The following is a 27,784-nucleotide window of genomic DNA, read 5'->3' on the forward strand; positions in this document are numbered from 1 at the left end:
TGAAAAATTAAACTTACAATGCTTCTTACTAAAAACACTGCTCAAAAAAAATAAAGGAACATATTTTTTTAATAAGAGTATAACATGAAATCAATTAAACTCTTGGGATATTGATCTGATCAGTTAAGTAGCAGAGGGGGTTGTTAATCAGTTTCAGCTGCTTTGGTGTTAATGAAGATCACAGATGCACTAGATTGGCAACGAGATCTCCAAAACAGGAATGGTTTTACAGGTGGAGGCCACTGACATTTATTTTCTCTACTCACTAATTTTGCATTTGGCTAGGGACAATGTCACTACTCATAGCATGTGGGGACCCTATAGAGGTCGCACAGGCAATCCAGCTCGTCCAGCTCCTCCAGCATGGCACATCAATACGTGCCATTGTCAGAAGGTTTGCTATCTCACCCAGCACAGTCTCAAGAGTATAGAGGCGATACCGGGAGATAGGCAGTTACTCCAGGAGAGCCGGACAGGGCCGAAGAAGGTCCTTAACCCATCAGCAGGACCAGTAACTGCTCTTTTCTGGGGGGAGGAATAGGATGAGCACTGCCAGAGCCTAACAAAGCGACCTCTTGTAAATCACTGGTGTGAATGTGTCCAACCAAACAATCAAACAGACTTTATGAGGGTGGCCTGAGGACCTGACATCCTCTAGTGGGCCCTGTGCTCACTGCCCGGCACCATGGAGCTTGATTGGCATTTGCCACTGAACACCAGAATTGGCAGGTCTGCCACTGGCATCCTGTGCTTTTCAGATGAGCGCAGGTTCACCCTGATCACGTGACAGACGTGAAAGGGTCTGGAAAAGCTGTGGAGAACGTTATGCTGCCTGTAACATCAATCAGCATGACTGGTTTGGTGGTGGGTCAGTGATGGTCTAGGGAGGAATATCCAGGGAGGGACGCACTGACCTCTAAAGGCTAGACAATGACACCCTGACTGTCATTAGGTATTAGGATGAAATCCTTGGACCCATTGTCAGACCCTACACTGGTGCTGTGGGTCCAGAGTTCCTCCTGGTGCACAAGAATTCCCGGCCTCATGTGGCGAGAGTATGCAGCCAGTTCCTGGAGGATGAAGGTTTGAATGGTCCCCCGTGCTCATCTGACCTAAAGCAAATAGGACACCTCTGTGACATTATGTTTCAATCCATCCGACACCACCAGGTTGCACCTCAGTCTGTTCAGGAGCTCAGTGATGTCCTGGTCCATATCTAAGAGGAAATATCCCAGGACACCACCCGTCTCATTAGGAGCATGCCCCAATGTTGTCAGGCATGCATACAAGCTCAAGGAGGCCATACAAACTGAGTACCATTTTGTGTTGCTGCAATGAAATTTCAGCAACATGGACTAGCCCGCTGTATTATTTTTTACTTAGATTTTTGGGGTGTCTTTGAATTCAGCCCTCTGCAGATTGATAGTTTTCATTTCCATCAATTACCCAGTCCATATCAGTATCAATATCCAGCAAGATAATTTACGCCATTGAAATTTGATGTGTTTTCAAAGCATAAATTACATTTTTTTGCGCAGTGTACTTTGGACTGTCTACTTTCCAAAAAGGGGTCATTTGTTTTTTGTTTTTTTAACTTTTCTGTATTTTTTTGTAACTATAGCAAAAAAAAAAAAGCCAAAAAAAAAAAACCCAGTGGAGATTAACCACTTCAGCCCCAGAAGGATTTTCCAGACCAGAGCACTTTTTGCGATATGGCAATACGTCGCTTTAACCGACAATTGCGCGGTCATGCAACATTGCACCCAAACAAAATTGACGTCCCCCACAAATAGAGCTTTCTTTTGGTGGTATTTGATCACCTCCGCAGTTTATATTTTTTGCGCTATAAACAAAAAATAGCGACAATTTTGAAAAAGTAATTTTTTTTACTTTTTGCTATAATATCCCCAATTATTAAAAAAAAAAATCAAAAAAAAAAAAATCGCAATGAGCATATATTTATTGGAGCTATAGCGTTTACAAAATAGGGGATAGATTTATGGCATTTTTATTATTTTATTTTTTTTATCAGTAATTTTTTTTATCGTGACTGACATTGCGGCAGACACATTGAACACTTTTGACATTATTTTGGGACCAGTGACATTTATACAGTGATCTGTGCTATAAAAATGCACTGATTACTGCGTAAATGAGACTGGAAGAAAAGGGGTTAAACACTAGGGGGCGATCAAGGGGTTAACTGTGTTCCCTCAGCGTATTCGAACTCTAGGGGGGGTGGGCTCACTAAAACACGACAGAGATCACTGGTCCCGATCACTGAGAACAGTAGATGCCTGTCATGTTGCTAGGCAGAACAGGGAAATGCCTTGTTTACATATCCCCGTTTTGCCTCTCAATGTCACAAGCTCAGGCTACCAGTGGATATTGAGTCCGTGGACGTGCTCCCACTAGCACGCGATTTTAAGGGGACGTACCAGTATGCTCATTTGTGCAGCTGTGCCATCATACATCATGTGCTGGTTGGCAAGCGGTTAATTACGACCACCAAAAGAAAGCTCTACTGGTCTCAAAAAATTTATGAAAATTTAATTTGGGATAGTGTTGGATGAATGAGTAATTGTCAAGGTGTGACAGCGCTGAAATCTGAAAGCTGGCCTGGGCAAGAAGGAGGTGAAAGTGTCTGGTATTGAGGTAAATTGACACCAATATAATTATTCTCCAATTTGATCTTAAACTCTGAATAGGGATTGCCTAACGGTAGCCAGAGTACAAGATGGCCGATAGATTGAGACAGAGTTCCACAGGATGGGAGAGGCTCTGGAGAAGTCCCAGGGACAGGCATGGAAGGTTGATTTGATTGAGGCCCTTTAAAGCAGAAATGCATTAGTGGATTACTTTAACCACTTGCCAACCGCTGCACGCCAATATACATTGGCACAATGGCAGCAGTGGGCAAACGGGCATACCTTTACATCCCCTTTAAATGGAGGGGCTAGTGGGAGCGCTGCGTACAGCGTGACCGTGCCCACAGGACACGCGGATTTGATGTCCACTGTTCTCCCGGCGATTGTGTCGCGGAGCTGCATGAACGGGGAAGTACCTATATAAAACAAGGCATCTTCCCATTCTACCTTGTGACATGACAGAGATAATCGGGAGCAGTGATCGCTGTTATGTGAGTGGAAGCCCATCATTGCCACAGTTAAAATTGCTCCCTAGGACACACTTAACCCCGTCATCGCCCCCTAGTGTTTAACCTCTTCCATGCCATTGTCATTTACACAGTAATTAGTGCATTTTTATAGCACTGATCGCTGTATAAATGGCAATGGTCCAAAAATAGTGTCAGAAGTGTCCGCTGTGTCCACCATAATGTCACAGTCACAATAAAAATCGCAGATCGCTGCCATTACTAATAAAAAATTAAAATGCCGTAAAACTATTCTTTTTTGTAGACGCTATAACTTTTGCGCAAACCAATCAATATACGCTTATTGCGTTTTTTTTAACCAAAAATATGGAGAAGGAATACATATCCGCCTGAAGAAACAATTTATATTTTTATATATTTTTGGGGGATATTTATTATAGTTTTTTCAAAATTGTCGCTTTTTTTGTTTATAGTGCAAAAAATAAAAACCACAGAGGTGATCAAATACCACCAAAATAAAGCTCTATTTGTGGAAAAAAGGACATCAATTTTGCTTGGGTGCAACGTCACATGACCACGCAATTGTCAGTTAAAGCAACGCAGTGCCGAATCGCAAAAAGTGCTCTGGTCAGGAAGGGGGTAAAATCTTCCAGGGCTGGATCGGTAAATGCTGTAACAATAAAGGAAAGATTTGGAGGCTGTGTTGGATACTTGCTTTTCTCACATGGTACGTTGCCTACAAAGAAGGCTCCTTCCCATACACTTCTATGAGTGGAAGGTCTATGTAAGGTGAGGCAAAAATAAAGCAAACAGCATTGTACCAATGGACCCAACAGATAAGCATCAAGGACCAAACTCTTGAGTGCCGGTGAATGAACATTGAGGCAAAGGCCTGGATATCTACTTAGCAGAACTTGGAGAAGGTGTGAAAGTAAAGACCTGATTGCCTTACAAAGCTGAGAAAGACACTTAAAGCGGCTGTATACCCTTTTTGTTATTTTTACCTATAAGGCTTACCTGTAGGTAAAATGAATATCTCCTAAACCTGTACGGTTTTTGTAGGAGATATTCACTTTGCATGCAGCCGATGACATAAGCGGCGCATGCGCTGTGAATGCCCAGCCGAAGGTCTGGCAGACACTGCCGGACCTTGCTGGGAAGAAATGCCTTGTGCACATGAAACATGTCAAAAGAAATACAGAGGGAACATGTCAGCTCCCCCAGCACAGACCGGGATCAGATGAAATTTTGCCTTTGCCTTACAGGTAGCGGGTATAGAACCACTTTAAAGTCTGAATGCCCAGGAAACCCCCACCGATCTGGTGGAATGAGCACATAAGGGTACTGAAGGTACCTTTATATAGTAAGCACTTACAATGAACCGTCTTATCCATCTAGCAATAGTGGATTTTGAAGCATTGTTTCCGTTTTCAAGTAATTTTCGGTAGAAGCTGTGGCTTTTAGACTCCGATAGCAATGATGATGTCTAAATTACAACTGTGGGGAAATTTCTTTGGGATGCTTAGGAGCATGACAATGGGAAGAAAGTACATTAAGGTGGAAGGCTAACGGCGACTTAGAGAGTAAAGGAGGGTCTTGGACAGAAGGCCTCCTTGCAAGAGAGGGCCGCCAACTCTGAAACACGGCAGACAGACTTTGCAGGAGAGATCACCCGAGGGGAGGTACCTAATGGACGCAAAAGGTGGTTTCCACAGGGCAGAGAGAACAAGACAGAGTCCAAGGAAACACAGGGTGCTGCAATAGTGGTCTGATCCTCAAGACATCTTCAATAAAAGGTTTAACAAATGAAAGACAAGCCAAAAGTTTATGTAAAATAATGGAGAAGGCCAAGATCTGTCCCTTAAAGGCTAAGATGACCGTAGGAACATGTCACAGGTTCCAGCACCTGCCTCCACCACCCCCTCCCTCCCTCCCTCCAATCCCTACCTCCCTCTGACAGCAGAGTTCTTCCCGCATCTACCGTCCCTTTTTAAAAACAGAATACCACCTACACAGCCACATCATTCATAGATTACCATGAACGCATAAACTACAAGTACCATCTTCTACTGCAGCAGATGGACTTGGGGTTTCATTAGGGTGCTGGATGGGTGTTCTCAGTCGACTGACATGTCCCCAGGCTTTCAAACAGAAAGTCCATACAGAGGTACAGGCTCAAAGTCAGAAGAAATGTCTGCAGGAGCCCACATTGCACCTGTGATCTATTGATTTCCAAGCTCCCACAGGAAATAAGTCTAAGTACTTAATAAGTCTAAGTACACAATTATTTTTCTTGTGCAAAAATATGTGCGTATATTATTTTTTCTATAAAGATGAACTTATTCTTTAGGATTACTTACAAGCGAACTTTAGCCAAGAACCGACTGAAGCCAAAATCTGAGGCAATAAGCAGTTTCTGGGGTTGAAATGCTTGCTGGTGTTCATACCTGGGAAAGAAGAATCTCCAGGTACAGTAGCAGATTTTTCTCAAAATGGCTTTTCTGACTTTTAGTAATGTGGGAAGGCGTTAGATATACTCTTAAGCCCCAAGATCTGGATTTCAACAGCCATGCAGTTAAAAGCCAGTGACTGGAAAGCAGGATGGCACAGAAGACCTTCAGGCAGCAAGTCTTGCCTGGGTGGATTAGGCCATTGGTCATCTCCTAGAAGCTTGAGTATGTCTGTGTACAAGGCTCTTCTGAGTCATCGATTTCTACTCTTCCTTTATTTTGAACAGCAGTTGACAAAGTATCAACACTGATGGGAATACATAATTTAAAGTGATTATAAACTTCAAATTAAATATGAACAAAGCATATCCCTGTATAGTGTGTACTTGTTTAAATTAACAGCACAAAGTGTCACTTTTGTGTGCTGCTTCGTTTCTCTGCTATCTGCATGAGTCACTTTTGACAAGTTTAACACCAAGGGAAAAATGGTGACGGGGAGGGAGATCTAGCTGATTGACAGCCTCAGCCCTGTTCCTTTGTGCTGTGAGGAAGGGGGTGTGTCCATTCCTTCCAATCAGCTCTCCTCACTGGGCTCTGCAGAGTGTAACTTCAGCTCTTCACAACCTTTTTCAGAACTCTCAGACAAGCTTATAAATTCATCACTTTGAATGGATGTAGAGAAGAGAAAACTGCAGATAAGCAGGTACAAACTTATGTAGGAGGAATTGTTTCATCTCTTTTTTTTTTATCACCTGGGGCCAGTCACTTCTCTGGGTATATGAAAGTGTTTACAACCACTTTAACCTGAATTGAGCCCAAGGGATTACCAGAGAATCTGATGCCAGTGCTACAGGATCCCTGGCCCTGGCCACAAACAAGAGTAACTTGCTCAACCTGGAAGCCAGAATTTCCACATCTGGAGTGGCCCATTTGTGGCAATGACAACTGAGAAAATGCACTTTAGTGTTGTCCAACAAAGATTACTCTACAATTTTTTCTGGCAAGGAGATTGTCAGATTATTTCCTTCAAGGCCCCTTCTACCCTAATGACTGTTATAAGCCACTGTTGGCACTGTATGAATGCACCCCGACTGGGTTTCCCTGCAGTAAGGGGGTCCAGTAGTATAGAACCAATTTAATTGATCTGAGCTGCACGCTTTTAATGAGGAGCTGTGTTTCCTTGGGTAACCAGGTTCCCTTAACCGAGAGATTGAAAGACTCCCCAGCCCACAAGCCTGGCATCTGTTATCAGCTAACAGTGTAAATTTGCTGTCCACTCAAAATAACTAAAAATTCAGCCATTAATGTCTAAACCACTGGAAACAAAAGTGAGGTCAAATTTGCCATTTTCCCTCCTCGATGTCATGTGACTCTTTAGTGTTACAAGGTCTCAGGTGTGAATGGGGAGCAAGTGTGTTTAATTTGGTGTTATTGTTCTCACTCTCTCATACCGGTCACTGGAAGTTCAACATAGCACCTCATGGCAATGAACTCTGAGGATCTGAAAAAAAGAATTGTTGCTCTACATAAAGATGGCCTAGGCTATACGAAGCTTGCCAAGAACTGAAACTGAGCTGCAGCAGGTGGCCAAGACCATACAGTGGTTTAACAGGACAGGTACCACTCAGAACAGGCCTCACAATGGTCGACCAAAGAAGTTGAGTGCACATGCTCAGCGTCCTATCCAGAGGTTGTCTTTGGGAAATAGACTTACAAGTGCTGCCAGCATTGCTGCAGGGGTTGAAGGGGTTGACGGTTAGGCTTCAGTGCTCAGACCATATGCTGCACACTGCATCAAATTGGTCTCCATGGCTGTCATCCCAGAAGGAAGCCTCTTCTAAAGATGATGCACAAGAAAGCCCACAAAGAGTTTGCTGAAGACAAGCAGACTAGGGACATGGATTACTGGAACTGCAGACCTAAAGCGTATTGAGCATCTGTGGGGCATACTCAAACAGAAGGCGGAGAAGAACAAGGTCTCCAACATACACCAGCTCCATGATGTCATGGAGGAGTGGAAGAGGACTCCTGTGGTAACCTGTGAAGCTCCGGTGAACTCCATGCCCAAGAGGGTTAAGGCAGTGCTGGAAAATAATGGTGGCCACACCAAATATTGACACTTTGGGTGCAATTTGGACATTTTCACTTAGGGGTGTACTCACTTTTGTTGCCAGCAGTTTAGACATTAATGGTTGTTTGTTGAGTTATTTTAAGGGGACAGCAAATTGACACTGTTATACAAGCTGTACACTTACTACTTTACATTGCAGCAAAGTGTAATTTCTTCAGTGTTGTCACATGAAAAGATATAATAAAATATTGACAAAATTGTGAGGGGTGTACTCACTTTTGTGATATACTGTATAATAATAATATTATATATATATATATATATATATATATATATATATATATATATATATATATAAATAAAAAGTCTACACACCTGTTAAAATGTCAGGTTTCTGTGATGTAAAAAAAAAATCATGTTGAATACACACCATCATTTAAAGTGCCTCTGATTAACCCCAAATAAAGTTCAGCTGTTCTAGTAGGTCTTTCCTGACATTTTCTTAGTGCATCCTACAGCAAAAGCCATGGTCCACAGAGTTTCCAAAGCATCAGCGGGACCTCATTGTTAAACGGCAGATCAAGGGTACAAGGGTGAAGGGTACAAAATCATTTCCAAGGCATTAGATATACCATGTAACACAGTGAAGACATTAAGTGGAGAAAATATGGCACAACAGTGACATTACCAAGAACGTCCCTCAAAAATTGGTGAAACGATGAGAGGAAAACTGGTCAGGGAGACTGCCAAGAGGCCTAAAGCAACAATAAAGGAGCTGCAGGAGTATCTGGCAAGTACTGGCTGAAAGGTACATGTGACAAAAATCTCACGTATTCTTCATATGTCTGGGCTATGGCATAGAGTAGCAAGAGGGAAGCCTTTTCCTACAGAGAAAAACATCCAAGCCCAGCTAACTTTTACAAAAACACCTCTGAAGTCTCTCTGAAGGTTGAACTTTTCGGCCATAATTCCAAAAGATACGTTTGGCGAAAAAATAGTGCACCATCACCAAAAGAACACCATACCCACAGTGAAGCATGGTGGTGGCAGCATCATGCTTTGGGGCTTTTTTTCTTCAGTTGGAACAGGGGCCCTAGTCAGGGAATTCTGACCAATTCCAAATACCAGTCAATATTGGCATAAAACCTTCAGGCTTCTGTTAGAATGCTGAACACGAAGAGGCACTTCATATTTCATCATGACAATGAACCAAAGCATACATCCAAATCAACAAAAGAATGGCTTCACCAGAAGATGATTCAAGTTTTGGAATGGCCCAGCCAGAGCCCAGACCGGAATATGATTGAAAATCTGTGGGCTGATCTAAAGAGAGCACAGGAGATGCCCTCACAATCTGACAGATTTGGAGTGTTTTTGCAAAGAAGAGTGGACAAATATTGCCAAGCCAAGATGTGCCATGGTGATAGACTTGTACCCAAAACGACTGAGTGCTGTAATAAAATACAAAGTGCCTGAACAGAGTATTAGTTAAGGGTGTGCATAGTTATGCATCCATTTTATTAATTTTTTTTTTTATTTTTACTTCCTTCCACCTAAAATATTTCAGTTTGTTGTTAAACTGAGTTTATAGGCTTATAAGTACAGTTTATAGGTCACAATAAAAGGTGGAAAAAGTTCTGAAATTATGATTTTTTTCTCATTTTCTTACATCACATAAACCTGACATTTTATAGTGTGTGAGTGTGTGTGTGTGAGTGTGTGTGTGTGTGAGAGTGTGAGTGTGAGTGTGAGTGTGAGTGTGAGTGTGAGTGTGAGTGTGAGTGTGAGTGTGAGTGTGTGTGTATATATACACATACATATACACACACACACTAGAACTGCACGATTCTGGATAAAATGAGTCAAAAAAAAAAAAAAGTCAACGATTCTTGGCGTAACATCATCTTTCACATTATACCAAAAAAATTGGGCTAACTTTACTGTTAAGTTTTTTTAAATTCATTGAAGTGTATTTTTCCCCCCAAATAAATTGCATTTGAAAGACTGCTGCGCAAATAGAGTGACATAAAATATTGCAACAACTGCCATTTTATTCTCTATGGTCTTTGCTAAAAAAAAAGCTCTATCTCTCTCTATCTCTCTCTATCTCTCTCTATCTCTCTCTATCTCTCTCTATCTCTCTCTCTCTATATATATATATAATGTTTGGGGGTTCAAAGGAAAAAAATACTGATTTTAACTTGTAAGCAAGTGTCAGAAGAAGGATTAGTCTTTAAGTGGTTCAACTGCCCTCATTTGCAGACCAAAGTTCATCCCTTTGATTTAAAAGAATCAAGTGATACAATGTTTCTCTCAGTGCTGAGCAATGTTGTGATATATATATATATATATATATATATATATATATATATATATATATATATATATATATATATATATATATATACACACACACACACACAGTACTGTATAAAAGTTTTAGGCAGATGTAAAAGAAGGCTGTAAATTAGGAATGTTTTTGGAACTAGAAGAGTTAATAGTCCTCTATTTTTATTAGCAAAATGGAAAGTAAATGAACAGAAGAGAAATCCAATCAATACAGTTTTTGAATGTACTTAGAAGGTAAGTTGTTTCAAACATCTTGGAGAACTAACCACAGATCTTCTGTGAATGTAGGCTGCCTCAAATCTTTCTGTCTCTTCATGTAATCCCAGAAAGAATTGATGTAGAGATTAGGGCTCTGTGAGGGCCAAACCATCACTTCCAGGACTTCTTGTTCTGCTTTATGCTGAAGATCGTTCGTAATGACACTGGCTGTGTGTTTGGGGTCATTATCCTGCTGCAGAACAAAAATTTGGAGCCAATCACATGCCTCCCCGATGGTATGGCATGATTAGTATCTCCCTGTATTTCTCAGCATTGAGGACGCCATTCATCCTGACCAAATCTACTCCATTTGCAGAAATTCTGTCCCAAATTTGCAAGGAACCTCCAACATGCTTTACTGTTGCCTGCAGACACTCAATATTGTACTGCTCCCCTGCCCTTGTGTAAACTACCCCCTGCTACTGCCAAGTATTCCTCATTTTAGCTCATCAGCCACCTGCTGTCATTTTTTTGCACCCCCAGTTCCTAAGTTTTTGTTTACAGTTGAGTGGCTGAGCCTTGTTTCCATGTTGGAAATATGGCTTTTTGGCCAAAATTCCATGAAGACCACTTCTGGCCAGACATCTGCAGACAATAGATGGGTGCACCTGGGTCCACTTGTTTCCGCCAGTTCTGTGCACTGGTATACATTTTCCGATGTCAAAGGGAAGGAAGCATGATGTTCCTTTAATTTGCTGCATTCATTTTCCTTGGCCGACCACTGCATTTGCACTCCATTTGCCTGGGTGAGAACTTGCTGATGCAGTATAACTACCTTGAGTCTCATTGCTGTACTCCGTTTTGCCATGGTTCATGACCTGTGACATGAAACGGTCTTCCACAACCTCACCTTAGTAGCAGAGTTTGGCTGTTCCTCATCTGATTTTAAGCCTCCCACAGAGCTGTTTCAAGCTACATATGAAATTCATGATCATTAGCTCCTGCTTGGTTTAATTGCTTATTCGTACACCTGACTCAAATCCTACAAAATTCCTGACTTTGTGCAAGTGTTCAAATGATTCAAGTCTAAAAATTTATGTTAGTTTTAAGCCAAAGGGTAGATAGACAAAATATTGATTTGAATTTTCTTTTCTGCTCACTATGCATTTTGTAAACACATTCTTACTTTATAGCATTTCTTCACATCTGTCTAAAACTTTCTCAGTAGTGTATAATATATATATATTTTTTTTATTATGCATATACATACATAAAAAAATACTTCTGTGCACACATATATACCAACACAGATATGCAGTATACACGACCTTTAGAGCACTGGTTAGATAAGAGGTTGAATCTATATGATACATACCATGATCTATGGCAGCTTTAAGTGTTGCTTCACGATGTGTTGAACCAAGGGGGTTCCTCACAAATCGTCGACGGCGCCTTAAGTCATCTTCCCAGTAGTCCAGGCGCCAGAATTCCCGGGGACGGCTACAACAAAACACAGGGAGCACACATGTTAGCCATTACTAACCAGCATGGTAGCAGTGAATTTTTGTAGAAAGCTTTCCTTGTTTGCTTAAGTTTTTTCTTCCCCTTTACCTTTGTAAAACTGTCAGAATTGTCTGCCTCTTCAATAACTGGCAAACACAATATTACTGTAAGCTCATGAACACTGCTGTGCTAATTATTTTTTTCCCCCTTAAAGAAATGTTAATTGAATCGATAAATATAAATTCTACAGAAAATAGAATAAACTTTCAGCATGTGTTGAGCACAATATACAATTCAATAATTATCATAAGAAAGCAATGCATCCATTTGCCACCTCATTATAGACTAAACTATTCAATTTCCTCAAGACATAATTTTGCAGGGACATCCCAAAGGACCCCTGGAAAGCTTTTCTGCATTGTGGGACCAATCTGTTGACTAGGAAACTATCACTTGCCCATCCAGTTTTGCTAGCAGCAAAGGTAACACTGGTGGGAAGCTGGAAGTTATCAACCTATTTCATTTCCTGAAGTTAAACACAGGGTGGACAATATTCTGGTAGTTTAAAGGCTCACCAGTATTCTAGATGATAAATACAAAGGATCTTGGAACCATATATAACACAACCACCTGGAAATGGAAACTGAGACTTTAGGTACATTAAAACATACTGAAGGGGGCACCCTATGGTCTTGGTTCTTATACTCCCATAATAGCGAGTAACTTTGTATGTGGGGCAACAGTGCCTCCACTGAATGTGACAGTCCTGTCTCTTATCTTGGCCTTTTTTTTTTCACTCCCTGACTCTAGCACCCATATGTTCCCTTTTTTTTTTTTGTAATTGTTTATTTTAAATTTTCAACATCATACAGAAGAAAATATACATGAGATATGAATATTAACGTATCAAAAATGCAGGTATACTTTGATTACAAGGCATACAAAATCTAAACATATAAAGGCATAGCGATGTGATTAAAGTAGTGATCTTCCACCGTATCTTTAAGGGGGTTATAGACAGAATCTGTAAACAGACTATGTAACATCAAAGAGAGCTTTAAGGAAAAAAAATAAAAAATAGATTTCAGACCTTCTCTCGGGGACATGTATGTATCCAGGTTTATCTAAGTAGGAGCAATCCCATCAGAACCATATGTAGACTCATCCCATGTTGACCAAATTTTAGAAAATTTCTGCATCTTATCCTCCACTACGGCCGTCAAGTGTTCCATTCTGCGTATGTCAGCTACAGTGGTGATCAATTGCGGAAGTGTAGGTGGAGAGGTGGACAACCATAACCTGGGTATGACCCTTTTAGCAGCCAATAAGATAAAGGACAACAATCTGCGCAAGGCCTTAGAAATACCAGAGAAAGGGAGGCCTAGCAGATAATGCATGGGCGTCAGGGGAATAGGAGTGCCAGCCAGTGTTTCTAACAGATTTTGGACTTGGAGCCAGAACTGGTGGACTAGGGGGCAGTCCCAAAAAATATGGTAGTGAGAGCCGACTTCCCCACCACATCTCCAGCATTGTTTCGAAATTAACCTGTTACGGGCATGTAGAATATCTGGAGTCCTATACCAGTGCATTAGAACTTTGTAAGCAGTTTCCTTGTGGGTCACACATCGAGATATTCTGGAAGTGTGCTCCCATATGTTCCCCCAGTCCACCAGGGAAATATCGTGTTGTAGAATCTGAGACCATTTCCTCATGTAGTGGTGGGTGTTCACCGTCATAGGTATGGCGTCATGTAATATCGTGTAAATAGTAGAAATCAGTCTGGGTTCGTAAGGACCCTTAGCACATAGGCTCTCAAAGTCTGTGGGTTTGTCCAGAGTCAGAGAGGGGGACCTGATAGAGAAAAAGTGTCTGATCTGTAAGTATGAATGTAGAAGCCTTTGGGGGATCTGGTGTTGCTTTTGCAAGGTGGGAAAAGTCAATAAATGGCGTGTCGCCGGGTTAACAAAGTGTCGGAGTTGAAAGAGTCCCGCTTGGGTCCATGGTAGCATACGGTCATAGGACAGGCTATCTGGGATGTCTGGGTTAAATAGGATATTTAAAAGCGGTGGACACGGTGAGGATAGGGAAAAGCGGTCATTGCACCTTTTCCAGATATTCAACGTGAACAACATGGGAGCTAGGCATATGCGCCGTAATTGGGGCATATGAAGGGCAGTAGAAGGCCAAAGCATATAGCAAGGATGTACCGGGGCTGTAACACTCATTTCTATTTCTGACCATCTATTTGGGGCCTTCCGGGAGGTCCAGGAGGTAAGAACTCTCAGGTGTGTGGCATAATAGTATTTAATGAAATCTGGGCCTCCGAGCCCCCCCCTATTCCTCCGAGCCAGGACCACTGTCCCCGCTAACCTGTGGGAAGCGTTATTCCAAACAAAACGGAGGCTTCTCCTTTGAAGGGATTTCAACTGTGACATAGGGATAGCCACAGGTAGAGTTTCAAACAAATATAATAACTTAGGGAGGATAGACATTTTAAGGACATTGATTCGGCCCAACAGGGATAGGGGGAGAGATGTCCAGTATGTCAGCAAGCGATTAATTTCTGAGAACAGGGGGGGGAAATTGGCCTTATATAAAGTATCATAGGAAGCAGTAATGCGAACCCCCAGGTATTTAAGTGAGTGAGGACACCAGTGGTAATTATACTTACTTTGAAGCGAGGATAAGAGGGACGGGGTTATGTTTACAGGTAATGCTTCGGTTTTAGTATCATTAATTTTGAAACCCGAGAGGCTACCAAAAGTGGATAGTAGGTGGTGAAGGTGTGGTAGGGATGTGTGCGGGTGGGTGAGAGTTAGGAGGACATCGTCCGCGAATAAGGATATTTTATATTCTGCGTTGCGGAGGCAGACTCCTTTAATATCTGAACATTCCCGTATAGCCGCAGCTAGGGGTTCCAGACAGAGGATAAAGAGCAATGGCGATAGAGGGCAACCCTGTCTCGTACCGTTGCTAAGGGAAAACGGACGGGACAGATGGGAGGAGAGTTGTACCTGGGAGGTGGGCTTCGAGTATAGGGCTTGGAGGGCGTGAATAAAGGGGCCTGAAAATCCAAAGTGGTTTAGTATCGCAAACATAAATGGCCAGCTAAGGCGGTCAAATGCCTTTTGGGCATCTAAACTGAGTATCAAAGCGGGGTTTTTAGTTTTAGTAAGCAGGTCTATAAGGTCAATTGTGCGGCGGGTATTGTCCCCCGCATGTCTTGTGGGAACGAAACCCACCTGATCTCTATGGATCAACGCTGGCAGCAGTAGAGAGAGCCTGTTCGCTAGAATCTTGGTAAAGATTTTGTAATCAGAGTTCAATAAGGCTATGGGACGATAATTGTCAGGGAGGGAAGGATCCTTATCTGGTTTAGGGATAGTGGTTATGACTGCATGTAGGAACGAGGGGTGTGGTATTGTGCCCTGGAGCAGTGAGGAGAATAGGGTCAGCAGGTGTGGGGACAGGGATTCTAGGAACGTCTTATAATAGGAGTATGGAAGGCCATCTGGTCCTGGGGCCTTATGTGTGGGGAGCTGTTTAATTACGTCAACTAGTTCGTCATTGGAGATAGGTTGGTTTAAGGAGGAGCGTTGCTCTGGTGAGAGTTTTGGGAGGTGAATAGATGATAGGAAGGAGTCCAACCTGTCTTGTGGGAACTGATCCTGTGTGCCCGTGTTCAGGCAGTTGTAAAGTTTGTTATAATATTCTCTGAATACTCCGGACATGGTCTGAGGGCAGTGCGTTGGTGTACCGTCTGATTGCATTATATAATCAGGAATGGATAAAAAGGGCCGGGGCTTAAGTTTGTGGACAAGCATCCTATGTGGTTTGTCTGCAAACTCATAGAACTTTCGCTTAGACCATAACATTGATTTTGAAATGTCTTTTGCGTCTATAGCCTTAATGTGGTTGCGAATAGTAGTCACTGCACGCAAGCGATCCACCGTAGGGGAGCGGAGTAACCGCGCCTCCGCGACCTGCAGCTGGGTCACAAGCTCCACCCTCAGCCTAACAGAGTCCCGCTTCAGACGTGAGCCAGCTGAGATGCACTCCCCCCTAAAAACTGCCTTGTGGGCCTCCCACACAGTAGATATATCTGAAATGGAGCCTACATTGAGATGGAAAAACTCCTCCAGTCTCTTGAGCAGTCTATCTTTGGTTTCAGCATGTCGCAATAGAGACTCATTCAGTCTCCAGTGGCAAGTTTTAGGTGATGCGTTATGGAGCGTCACATTGAGAGTGATGGGAGCGTGATCAGACCACGTGATAGGCTCTATTTCAGAAGATACCACATTGGGTAGCAAGGGTGCAGTTATTAGAAAGTGGTCCAGTCGGGAATACAATTTATGTGGGGGGGAGAAAAAGGTGTATTGGCGATGGGTGGGATGTTTCACTCTCCATGCATCAAAGAGATTGTGGGAGCGGATTAGTTTGCGAAAGGAGGTGGACAGTTTAAGAGTTTGGAGGGACGGGGTTTGTTGAGAGAGTGCTAATCTATCCCTACCAGGGGACATACACATGTTGAAATCCCCACCTATGATTGCGAAAGGCTGAGAGAAGGAGCGCAGCCGATCCAATACTCTAGTGAGGAAGCCAATTTGTCCCGTATTAGGGGCATAAATGTTAGTTAAGGTAAAGGAGGTGTTCAGATGAGAACAGTTCAGGAGTATAAACCGACCTTGGGGATCTAGGATCGAAGCAAGGATCCGTATAGGGCATGAACGTTTAATCAAAATGGCTACTCCAGCCTTCCCAGATGGGCTGGAGGCCATAAAAACAGTAGGGTACAGCTTGGAGGCAAATTTAAATGAGCCCTCTGGGCGGAAGTGCGTCTCCTGAACCATTATCACATCAGCCCCTGAGGATTTGAATTCCCGCAGGGCTAGCCAGCGTTTTCTTAAGGAATTCAAGCCCTTAACATTACAGGAAAATATTTTTAGAGCCATAATACATTCATGGAATAATTAGCAGATGATATTGGAATCTGGTACATGTGGTTGGAGTGCTCTGATCTAAGGAGGTCTGGAAGAGGCATATACACATCAGCATTTCCTAGTAACATAAAATTGTATGTCAAGTTTACAACCTGCAGCGACATATAAAAACCAGGACAGGTCAAAAAAGGACCTGGTAAAAACTTTGAAAAATTGAAAAAAATAACCTGAGTAAAATATAGAGAGACAAAAATGAAGAGACAAAAAACAAAAAACATAAAACATGTATCTTGAAAGCCTGAAGGATATAAAATCTTCAGGGAGCCAAGGCAGAATACCTTGGACCTATAAAGGGACATAACAAACATTTGGAGTGGTAAACTATGTACCGCTCCCGCAAAGAATGATTAACCTCGGACTCTTAACATTTGAACAGTGGTCAGACATACCACCATCGACTGGGAGTACAATACCAGCTGGAGGGGCCCCGCGGGGGGGGGGGGGGGGGAGGAGGCTCGTTGAGCACTACAGAAATGGGAGAGATTTAAAGTTAGGGGGATGTTCCCCGAAGAGTTCCTGAAGAGGTCCGATAGGTTCCTGGAAACCAAGGGTAAGGAGGTGCAATTCGGACAGGCGCCGGAACTTCAGGCAGGTTGTTTAGGCACGTTGGGGCGTTGCGGTGTGGAGAAGCCTCTCTGATGTCTCCGACGAACTGGGGTCCAAATTGCCGTAGGGGCTTGGAGAGGTTTGGGGGCCAGAGCGGGCGGGGGGAGTTGGAGGTCCTCTTCCGGGACAGGTGGGAGGCCCAAATTGCGAATGAAGGCCTCACATTCATGTAATTCTCTGATAGAGTATTGTGTGCCATCTTTGGATGCTGACAGCCGAAAAGGGAAACCCCATCTGTAGGGGATTTGGTGTAGTTGGAGGTGTGCAGTGATTGGTCGGAGGTTGCGCCTTTTGGCCAAGGTGATGGGAGAAAGGTCGCTGAAGATCTGGATCTTAGAGCCTTTGAAGTCGATGCAATTTTTATTGCGTGTGGCTGCAGTTAAAGCTTCCTTGCTGTCATAATAGTGGAAACGGACTATAATGTCCCTTGGATTGGATCCAGGAGGAGGTTTAGGGGCCAAAGATCTATGGGCTCTGTCTAGACGCCAATCGATATCTGGTATGTGCGGAGCCAGAGTGACAAACAGATCAAGCAAGTATACCCGCAGCTCCTTATCACTGACTGTTTCGGGGACTCCACGAATCCTCACGTTTGAGCGACGTTCTCTATTTTCCAAATCTTCTTGTTGTAGTTGTATTTGGGAGACTGTGTGTTTAAGAAATGCGTTTTCGTCCTCCAATACGTGCATGTATTGCACATTCTCATCAAATTTAGATTCCAAAGTGGCAGTACGCTCTCCAAGCTGGTCGATCTCACCCCTAAGCTCCCGAGCAAGCTTTCCAACCTCTGTAGCTATATTGCGTGTCAAATCTTGTAGGAGTGTCTGTAGTTTCAGGTCCAGGACCGTTACCGTAATTGCTTCGGCAGGATTTGTTTGCTGGGTAGAGCCACCTTTGTGAAGAGAACTAGGTGTGGAGGGCAGGGAGTCGGTGGCCTCTAGTGGTTCTGCCAGCGTGTGTAAGGCTGGAGATTGCGATCTGTGTAGGTATCGCTCCATGACGTGTGCAGGACGGGAGGTCGATGGCGGGATAAAGCCTTGATATATATTCTTTTGAAAACCAACTTTGCCCATGTAGTATCCGGAGGGGTCCGGGGGGCAGCTGATAATGACCCTGTGTATGTGAGAGCTTATGAAGCGGTGCAGGGTCCCTTAGGAAAGGAGCGGTATATTAAGCCATACTAAGACATGGTGTCAGCGTTGTTAGTCGCCCATGAGTTCTGCTAGTTTGCGCTGATTCCAACAACTGAAATTATGAAAGTCTCAGGAGAAGGGGGGTATGTCTCTTTAGGGGCTTGTTGAAGAGGCTGTGTAGGGAGAGCTGACTGGTGAATAGATGACTCCCGTGAACTGACCGTAGCCGTCTGCCTTGATGGTCAAGCAATTTCACCCAGACCAGGGGGGGGGGGGGCCACGGAGACTCCGAGCGGAGATGGCGGAGGCCAAGCCAGGTGTAGCCTGGAGAAGGGGCCTTAGCTGGAGCTCTAACCCACTAGGGCGGTAGTCAGGCTGTGAAGGGCCTGAACCCAGGAGGAGGCCGGGTCGGAGAGAGGGCCGTGGAGCCGTGGGGATGGGGAGAGTGTCCAGAACACAGTGGGGCGAGGTCTGGGGAAAGCAAGGGCCCCCTGGGCTAAGACAGTGCCTCACCTGCGGACCGTGGAGCTCACAATCACCGCCTCTTCCTCAGCTGTCTTGGGATCTTGGAGCGTGGGGGGAGAGGATGGCAGCTGTAGTGTCCAGATTCCAGTGAGTGGGCCCCCTGCCAGGTGCTGGGGCAGAGAGGTGTGGTAGTTGGCAGGCTTCACTGGGCCTTGCTAGGCCTCACTAGGCCGCATCCGCGGCAGACAGTCCCGGGGGCCCCTCGGACCTCCAGAGGTCCCCCATTAGTGACTAGGGCCGACCAGGTGGCAAGGGGAGCCGTGCAGCCCACCAGGAGGGCCTCCGTTAGCGTGACTAAGGGGGGTGGAGGCCGGGAAGACGGCCGCGGCGTCCTCCCGCCGGGCGCTGTTGTAGGAAAGAGCGGGGACTGGCTGGCTGTACTAGGCCGCACTAGGCCGCATCCGCGGCAGACAATCCCGGCGGCCCCACGGGCCTCTGGACCTTACCGGGCACGGAGTAGGGCAGTCCGGATGGCGGGGAGATCCACTGCCAGGTCCCCCGTTGAAGTGGTGGAGGAGGATGAAGGGCAGGGAAGATGGCGACGGCGGCCGAGGACGGACTAGGCCGGCGTCTCTCTCCGCGGATCCCAGGCCAGTCTCGTCCCAATTTTCTTCCAGGCTGAGGCAGGACAGGTGGTGGGGTGCATAGGCCGAAGATTTGGGGAAAAACGGCCGTGTATGCACCCGGATTGCTGCGGATTGCCCATATGTTCCCTTTAACATCACACTAGAGAGTATTTTCTTCCGCTGTTAATGTTACAAACAGTTGGCATTCTCTTTTTAAGGTGGTTTTGTCCATCCATCTAGATTTGTTTCAACTTTGTCATTATGCTTGTACATGAAACAAAATGGCTTTAATAACCATATAATTCTGAGTTGGGCACACAATGTAGATTTATTTGTGATTCTTTTGGATGCGGCTAAATTAATAGGCTGAAAATGACCATTACACATCACTACTGAGTGCTTGTTTGGTTTGCCTGGTATAGAAATTATTGCATCTTTCTCGAAACATTAATAAAAATATTGAAACAGAAAAAAAGAAACAACAGTGTAAAACTTAAATTGGTAGCAGTTACACCTTTTTTATCAGATCTTGATGTTGGGATAAGTATGAAACTTAGGGATATGTAAATGTGGTGGCTAAAGGGAGGTTGTTCACGCAAGTAAAAGTGGGAAACACCAGTTCACCAAGGAAGCACGTCTAATTATTTTACATGGAGACATATGAAGAGTTAGCCAATCAATGATTCACTTCATGTCTCCTGACGTGCTCTCAGCTTTACTATTGGCTTATTGGGTCCCATAATATTGGTGTGAGAGGAAATGAGGAGGAGAGGCTTGAAAGGTTTGGGATATGGGTTCTGGATGAAAAAGGGAGAGAATAGAAGGTGTGCTGTAATAAGTGGGGGGGAAGGGGTATTGTCCGATAATGCAGTGTAAGCAGCCAAAGTTGGTTAAAGGAGTTCATTCAAACGGAGACCTATTAAAACAATCTGACAACCTTCATATGGTAGACATTGTTTGAATAAATGGCATGGTAGTTTTGAATTGAACTCAGCATGCCCGAGTGTGTGTATTGACTTAATCACTCATGGGAAAGGTGCTTCAGTTTTTAAATTTCTGCACTTTTTTTTTTTTATTCTAGCGTACTCTCAGAGAAGGAAGTTGTGTAGTATTCCTGTGTCAAAATCATCAGTGTAGTCTTGTTAAGGATGTGAAATAGCAGGGTTTTTGTGTATGTGTGGGTGCTGGTTGCGGGAACCACATGTGCATAAAAAGGTACCCTTCTGTTTTGGACATCCCTAGCAAAGACCTTCTCTAGAGGAGAAACGTTTGTGTAGGGGATGTGAGAGAACCTAGAGCAAATTCTGAAGTTATCCTCTTGGGTTTTTACATTGATGGGCCCTTTGATGCCATTGGAAATGCACCACTCACCCATTCTTGGTCCGTAAAGGTGGTATTTAAGTCTTGTTCCCATTTAGAGCCCACGTGGTCAGCCTCTGAGATTATGGGCCTGAGAACAATTTTGTAGAGCGTGGTGTTTAGGTGTCACAGTGGAGAATCAGACACTTAGCTTCTTCAGGGTAGTGAGGTCTTTGCTACAGTTATGCATTTGAAGAATTAGTAGAGGACTGTCTGCCCCAGAAAAAAAACCTCAATGGAAGGGGCATTGTGTTGTTAAGTTCTGCTGTGGTTGCTAGTACTTCTGGAAGGAGGGGAGCATTAGTGGAGGAAATGCAGTGTTGTTCCAGATCAAAGTTAAAGGGCCTGAATTTGAGGAGAGATCATGGTGTTGACAAAAGAGGTAGAATGCCTTCAGTTTGTTGCCTAGGAGTGGGTGCTTGAGTAGTGTCACATGAAATTCTGATAAATCCATGTGGAATGGTGCCAAACTTTGGTACTTAAAAATCTCCATAGGCGACACATTGATTTTTTTTTTACAGGTTTAGAGTTACAGAGGAGATCTAGTGCTAGAATTGTTGCACACGCTCTAACGCACGCAGCAATACCTCACATGTGTGGTTTGAACGGTGTTAACATATGTGGGCGGGACTTGCATGTACGTTCACTTCTGAACGCAAGCTACCGGGGACAGGGGCGTTTAAAAAAAAATGTAATTATTGTTTTTGATCGCTTTTATTCCTATTAAAAGGAATGTAAACATCCCTTGTAATAGGAATCTATTGTGGCAGGTCCTCTTTATGGAGAGATGCAGGGTCAATAAGACCCAACATCTCTCCTCCAGGCTGGAAAGAATGAGACTGAAAAAAATTCACCGCTCTCAAGCTGAAAGCCGCGATCCTGGCTTTTTTTACTTCCGGGAACCCGGGCGTCACGTCATAACGTCACGCCTGGGCCTCTGACTGTCATAGAAATGACTGGTGACCATATGGTCACCGGAAATCTTCATATCTTCATCCAGCGCCAGCAGACCGTTTCTCCGGGCCCCATATGGCATAGGAGAGCCTGGACAAGTACCAGATGGCGGTTCCCTCCCATCCCCTATAAGAATGATCAAGCGGTGGAACTGCCGCTATGATCATTCTTATTGTGCACAGAATCGCTGGCTGGAAAGAATGATATCTGAAGGATGCCTGTAGCTACAGGCATCATTCAGATATCCCCTCACAAACTCAAGGACGTTATATGACGCCCTAAGGTATTGAAGTGGTTAAGTAAATCTAAACCCAATTTTCTTTTCATTTTTAGATATAAGGTAGGTAAATGTTAGAAACCCTGTCATGTTGTATTTGCTGTCTATATCCCATAGAGGAGATTTTCCTTCACTTCCTATAGTAGACAAACAGGAAGTTAGGGAAACACTCACCAAAGTAAAGGACATTCCTTAATTTCCTCACTGAAAATTCCCTTATATTTTTGTTCTAGTCACACCTAACATTTTTGAACTTCCCATCACTTTGTCTCAAATGTTCAGCGTGACAAATATCTCCCCAGCAAGGATAGAGACAGCTCTATATACAGTTGTGCTCATAAGTTTACATACTGTGGCAGAATTTATGATTTCTTGGCCATTTTTCAGAGAATGTGAATAACACAAAAACCTTTCTTTCACTCATGGTTAGTGTTTGGCTGAAGCCATTTATTATCAACTGTGTTTACTCTTTTTAAAGCATAATCACAACAGAAATGACCCTGATCAAAAGTTTACATACCCTGATGATTTTGGCCTGATAACATGCACATAAGTTGACACAAAGGGGTTTGAATGGCTATTAAAAGGTAACCATCCTCATCTGTGATCTGTTTGCTTGTAATTAGTGTGTGTGGGTGTATAAAAGGTCAATGAGTTTCTGGACTCCTAACAGACCCTTACATCTTTCATCCAGTGCTTCACCGATGTTTCCGGATTCAAAATCATGGGGAAAAACAAAAGAATTGTCAAAGGATCTGCGAGAAAAGGAAGTTGAACTGTATAAAACAGGAAAGGGTTATAAAAGATATCCAAGGAATTGAGAATGGCAATCAGCAGTGTTCAAACTAAGCAAAAAGTGGACAATTAGGGGTTCTGTTGAAACCAGGTAGACCAACTTAAATTTCAGCCATAACTGCTAGAAACATGGTTCGTTAAGCAAAGAAAAACCCACAAATAACTTCAGGTGAAATACAGGACTCTCTGAAAACACGTGGTGTGGCCGTTTCAAGATGCACAATAAGGAGGCACTTGAAGAAAGATGGGCTGCATGGTCAAATCGCCAGAAGAAAGCCATTACTACGCAAATACCACAAAGTCCAGAAACTCATTGACCTTTTATACACCCACACACACTAATTACAAGCAAACAGACCCCTTTGTCTCAACTTGTGTGCATGTTATCAGGCCAAAATCATCAGGGTATGTAAACTTTTGATCAGCGTCATTTGGGTAGTTTCTGTTGTGATTATGCTTTAAAAAGAGTAAACACAGTTGATTGATAATAAATGGCTTCAGCCAAACACTAACCATGAGTGAAAGAAAGGTTTTTGTGTTATCATATTCTCTGAAAAATCATACATTTTGCCAGGGTATGTAAACTTATGAGCACAACTGTATATAGAGCTGCCTCTACCCTTGCTGGGGGAGATATTTGTCCTGCTGAACATTAAGACAAAGTGATGGGAAGTCCAAAAATGTTAGGTGTAACTACAACAAAAATAGAAGGAAATAAATTAATAAAATAAAGAGACTGTCAACACATCCACATTCTCCAAAACTTTAAAAAAAATCATTGCTTAATAGATAAATCCACAAAAGTAAACAAAGTCTTTATAAGATTTTCAACACAAATGTTTATAGTTTTGCATTAGATGGTGATAACCAAACACACAGTCACAGATCTAAAAAACAGTGGCATTTGTTATTTCAGTGGTGATAAAAGCCATTTATATATCCTACCAGGTTTAATGTACATATAGACATAAAAAGATAATTGTGTGGTTCAGAAAAAACAATACAAAAAAAAACAAAAAAACTTTACTTACAATTTCAGTTTTATTGATTATGTCCAGCCTAACAAGATCCTATCATCACATCCCACTTTTCAATGTTAAAGGAGAAGTTCACCTTCTATATGTTACAACCTTAGAGTATAACATGTTACTGATGCAGCAGCCTCTACACCCTCCCCCCCCCTTTCCCACAGTTCCTGTTATGACAGTTCTGTGAATAGGAGAACTACAACTACCATCATCCATTGCGGCTTGTAGTTTTCGAACTACCAGGATGCCGATGAGCACTCTAGGTAGTTCATTGATCAGTTTGGTCAATCAGCAAGGTACGGCCAGACAGCTACACTGACAGCCTGCAGGAGCTTTGCATTGCATCCTTGATCTGCCAATCACAGGTGCAATGCTTTAAAGGCTCCTAATAAAGTAAATAATAAATGCACTTTTTTTACCTGCAAAAAAGGCGCATTTATTATTATTTTTTTTACAGGGTGAACATTCAGAGGTAACAACATACTTGTATACCCACTATTGATCTAATCTGTGCCATCTTCTTATAGTTATCACTGCTTAAGTGTTTAAAGGAATTGTACACTTCCAGGAGTATTCAATACCTAGCTATGCCAGCCACAAATGTAGCTTCCTTCCCCTGTTGCTAGGTCGTCTTTACTGGTGTGCGTTTCTCAGGTCAGCCTTGTGTTGCTTAAATGAAAGCATGAGTGCACAAAGGCAAAGAACAGGCAGCTCTTTGCTGAAGGCACTCAAGAAGGTGCAAACAAATTGGTTGTTTAAAAATGAGATCTAAGCCTGCGCATGACACGGCAATCAAAAAACGGCAATCAAAAAACAGCAATCAAAAAACAAAAAAACTGACAAATCTTGACAGATTCCTGCATTCACACAAGTGATTCCTCCACCCATCAGAATACACAGATCAGCAGCATACACATTGGCTGCATGCGTTCATCAAATGCTGGTTTTCCAGCTAGCCAGCGGAGCGGGTGGCTGCTTTCTAATACAGCTCCTCTCCACAGCGAGCCAAAAGAGACTCTTAGAGCGACTAGAAGCCTCGTCTTATCGCACAGGAGGCACTACAAGGCACAGTGGATCTCGGTTATGACTTCTCGCAAGAGAAAAGAGGTGAAACAACCGTGAAAAATGCCTGATTTTTTTTGCTCTGCAGCGCTGGTACACAGACCAAGATGGCGGAGACAGGCATTGGGGAAACACACGGGGCTCCTACTCACAGCGTGGTGTGCCTTAAAGCTCTCATCCCGGCCGCAACAAACAGGGAAAGGAGTTTGTCTCACCACCTCCATTGGCCTCATCTAGCCCAGCTAAATGCAAGCAGAGGATGCATGACACACCAGAGGTGGACGGCCTTGAAGTAAGCCTGAATTCAAATCTGGATGACACCAGGGAAATGCAAGACTCCATATCTGACTTTCCCACTGCTAACAAACCGGTCATGGACACAACATTGAAAGACATGCTAGTCTCACTAAGATCTACATTGCATGCTGATATTATTGCAATGACCAGCCAGTTTAAATCAGAAATCTCTGCAATTAACAAGCGGGTCTCCCACATGGAAACAAAAATGGGCGAATTTGCCTCAACATTTAACGAACTGGTTGATGTCCATAACGATAGAGATGACAAGTTGTTACAGATACAACAAAAACTGGCAAATTTAGAAGACAGGTCAAGGAGGAACGTATTAAAATGAGGGGGATACCTGAGAATCAAACCTCCTGACCTAAAAGAGTACTTTGTTAATATCATGAAAGCAGTACTCCCTGATGCGCCTCTGGAAGATCTCATTGTGGATCACATTCACAGGCTTCCCAAGCCCAAACATATTGGCTCACATTTACCCAGGGCACTATAGTCAGAATACATTTTTTCATGCCAAGTATCACGTCAATGCTGCTGTTAGACACCGTCACAATTTGCCTTCTGACCTGCAGGATCTTTCATTTTTTTACCAACCCATCAGCATTCACTATGCAACAACGCAGACAACTGGCTAGCATTACCAAACCTCTAAACAGCCACAAGATAGTGTACAGATGGATTTATCCAGTGAAGTTGCTGATAACTAAAGATGGCAACAATCACATAATTGTTAATGTCAAAGAAGGCATACGTCTTAGGTGAGAATGTCAAATCATCCCTCCTGGAACACCTGTATCAACTCGAGATGATTCAGATGCTGAGGCAGGCTAACAGTTGGGCTTACTTGCCCCATTCACTTATATCTCTGTTGGCACAGGGGAGGCCGTGTTGATTTATCCCTTCACTTGAACCCCTAAGTCGGGCAGTTGTTCTACCGCACAGATTCTAAACAGAATCGCAACCTGTTCCTTTGTTGCGTTGTTGCTATTTTTTTTTTTTCTTTTTTTTTTATCTTCTTCCTTTTTACAACTATTTTCAACAAGGTTGTTCCAATAGATACATTAGTATTCCTCATCGGACTCGGCACCTACCAGGACCCTGCCTTCTGTGGAAAATCCAGCTAACCATTTTTGTGACAGGTAACTTACACTACACCAACATAACATTATTCACAGCAAGTCCAAACCCACACATTGATTCAAAGTGCCCATCAAAATATCCTCTTTTAATGTTAAGGGACTGAACAGTCCTCAAAAAAGACAGATGGCATTGAAAGAAGCTATCAGACTCCACAGTGATGTCTTTTGTATCCAGGAGACACATTTTAGCTCTCTCTCAAGCCTCCTACCTTTCGGCATCACAAATTCTCTCATATCTATACGGCCAATGGTCCCACAAAAAAGGGGGAGTGGCTATAGATATTAAAGAGACTATCCAATTTAAAGAACTGGATGTACACGTGGACAGTATGGGCAGATATATAATCTTAGTGTGTGAACTTCAGAACACCATATATATCTTGGTCAACGTATATCTTCCCAAGACAAAACTAACATTTTTGAACAAGATTTGTAAAAGAGTATCCTCAATGAGACAAGGAGCTACCATTTTGTGTGGGCACTTTAACATGACACCTGACAGGGAGAAGAACTTATCCAGTGGGACCGAGTCCCGACATAGAAGAGCCTCATTGGACAATTTCATCTCCATGTCAGGCCTATATGATGTGTGGAGATGTCAGCATGCATCAGAAAGGACTTTACATTCTTTTCCAATGTGCAATAACTCATATTCTCGTATAGATTTGTTATTAGTGGACACATTTCTTTTACAAAAAATTGTCAAATCAGACACACATTGTATTACTTGGTCTGACCACGCACCAATTTCCATAGATGTGGGGGATCGTCGCACCGAAACCAGGGCAAACAGATAGCGTAAATTCTGAAACTATACGCTCAGCACTTATGGAGTTTTTTGCTATTAAACGCCCCATCGGTCGACGATCCCTTCACGCTGTGGAATGCTCATAAAGTGTACATTAGGGGACTAATCATATAGATGAGAGCTAAACTTAAAAAACAGAAATCGAAAAAGCTTAACGATTTACTGGCCAAAATAAATCATTTAGAAACTCTCAAAATAAATACCACTCAAAAAACAAGAGCTGCTCAATTCATCACTAGACAAGACCTAAGAACTCACCTGATAGCCCAACACAACTACCAGCTGCGTTCCTTAAAAGTCCAATGTTACAGATGCGGGAATAAAGCTGGGAAGTTGTTAGCCACTCAATTAAAAAGTAGTTACACAGAAAATTTCTCACATCTTGAACCCAAAAACTAGGGTAAAAGTCACAAATCCTAAATAAATTGCGGACGCTTTTAGTGACTATTACGAAGCACTCTACAACCTCAAAAACGACCATAATTACAGACTTCCTTGCATCCGTGAACCTACCCACTATACCACAAACAGATCTAGACCTAC

At 43.1% G+C, this 27,784-nt stretch overlaps 1 protein-coding gene across 2 annotated transcripts in view; it reads right to left on the bottom strand.

Annotated features, from left to right (window-relative positions):
• The window catches only part of LRBA (LPS responsive beige-like anchor protein), a 939,113-nt gene that overhangs the window by 408,519 nt on the left and 502,810 nt on the right, over positions 1-27,784 (bottom strand). For both annotated transcript variants that reach the window (XM_077477021.1, XM_077477022.1), the window contains exon 37: positions 11,559-11,683. In XM_077477021.1, coding sequence (XP_077333147.1) covers positions 11,559-11,683 — 125 coding nt within the window. The remainder of the gene's footprint in view (positions 1-11,558; positions 11,684-27,784) is intronic.

The sequence above is a fragment of the Lithobates pipiens genome, unplaced genomic scaffold (genome assembly GCF_037356315.1).
Source record: "Lithobates pipiens isolate NorthernLeopardFrog02 unplaced genomic scaffold, aLitPip1_a1.2 Scaffold_13, whole genome shotgun sequence".
Lineage (NCBI taxonomy): Eukaryota > Metazoa > Chordata > Amphibia > Anura > Ranidae > Lithobates > Lithobates pipiens.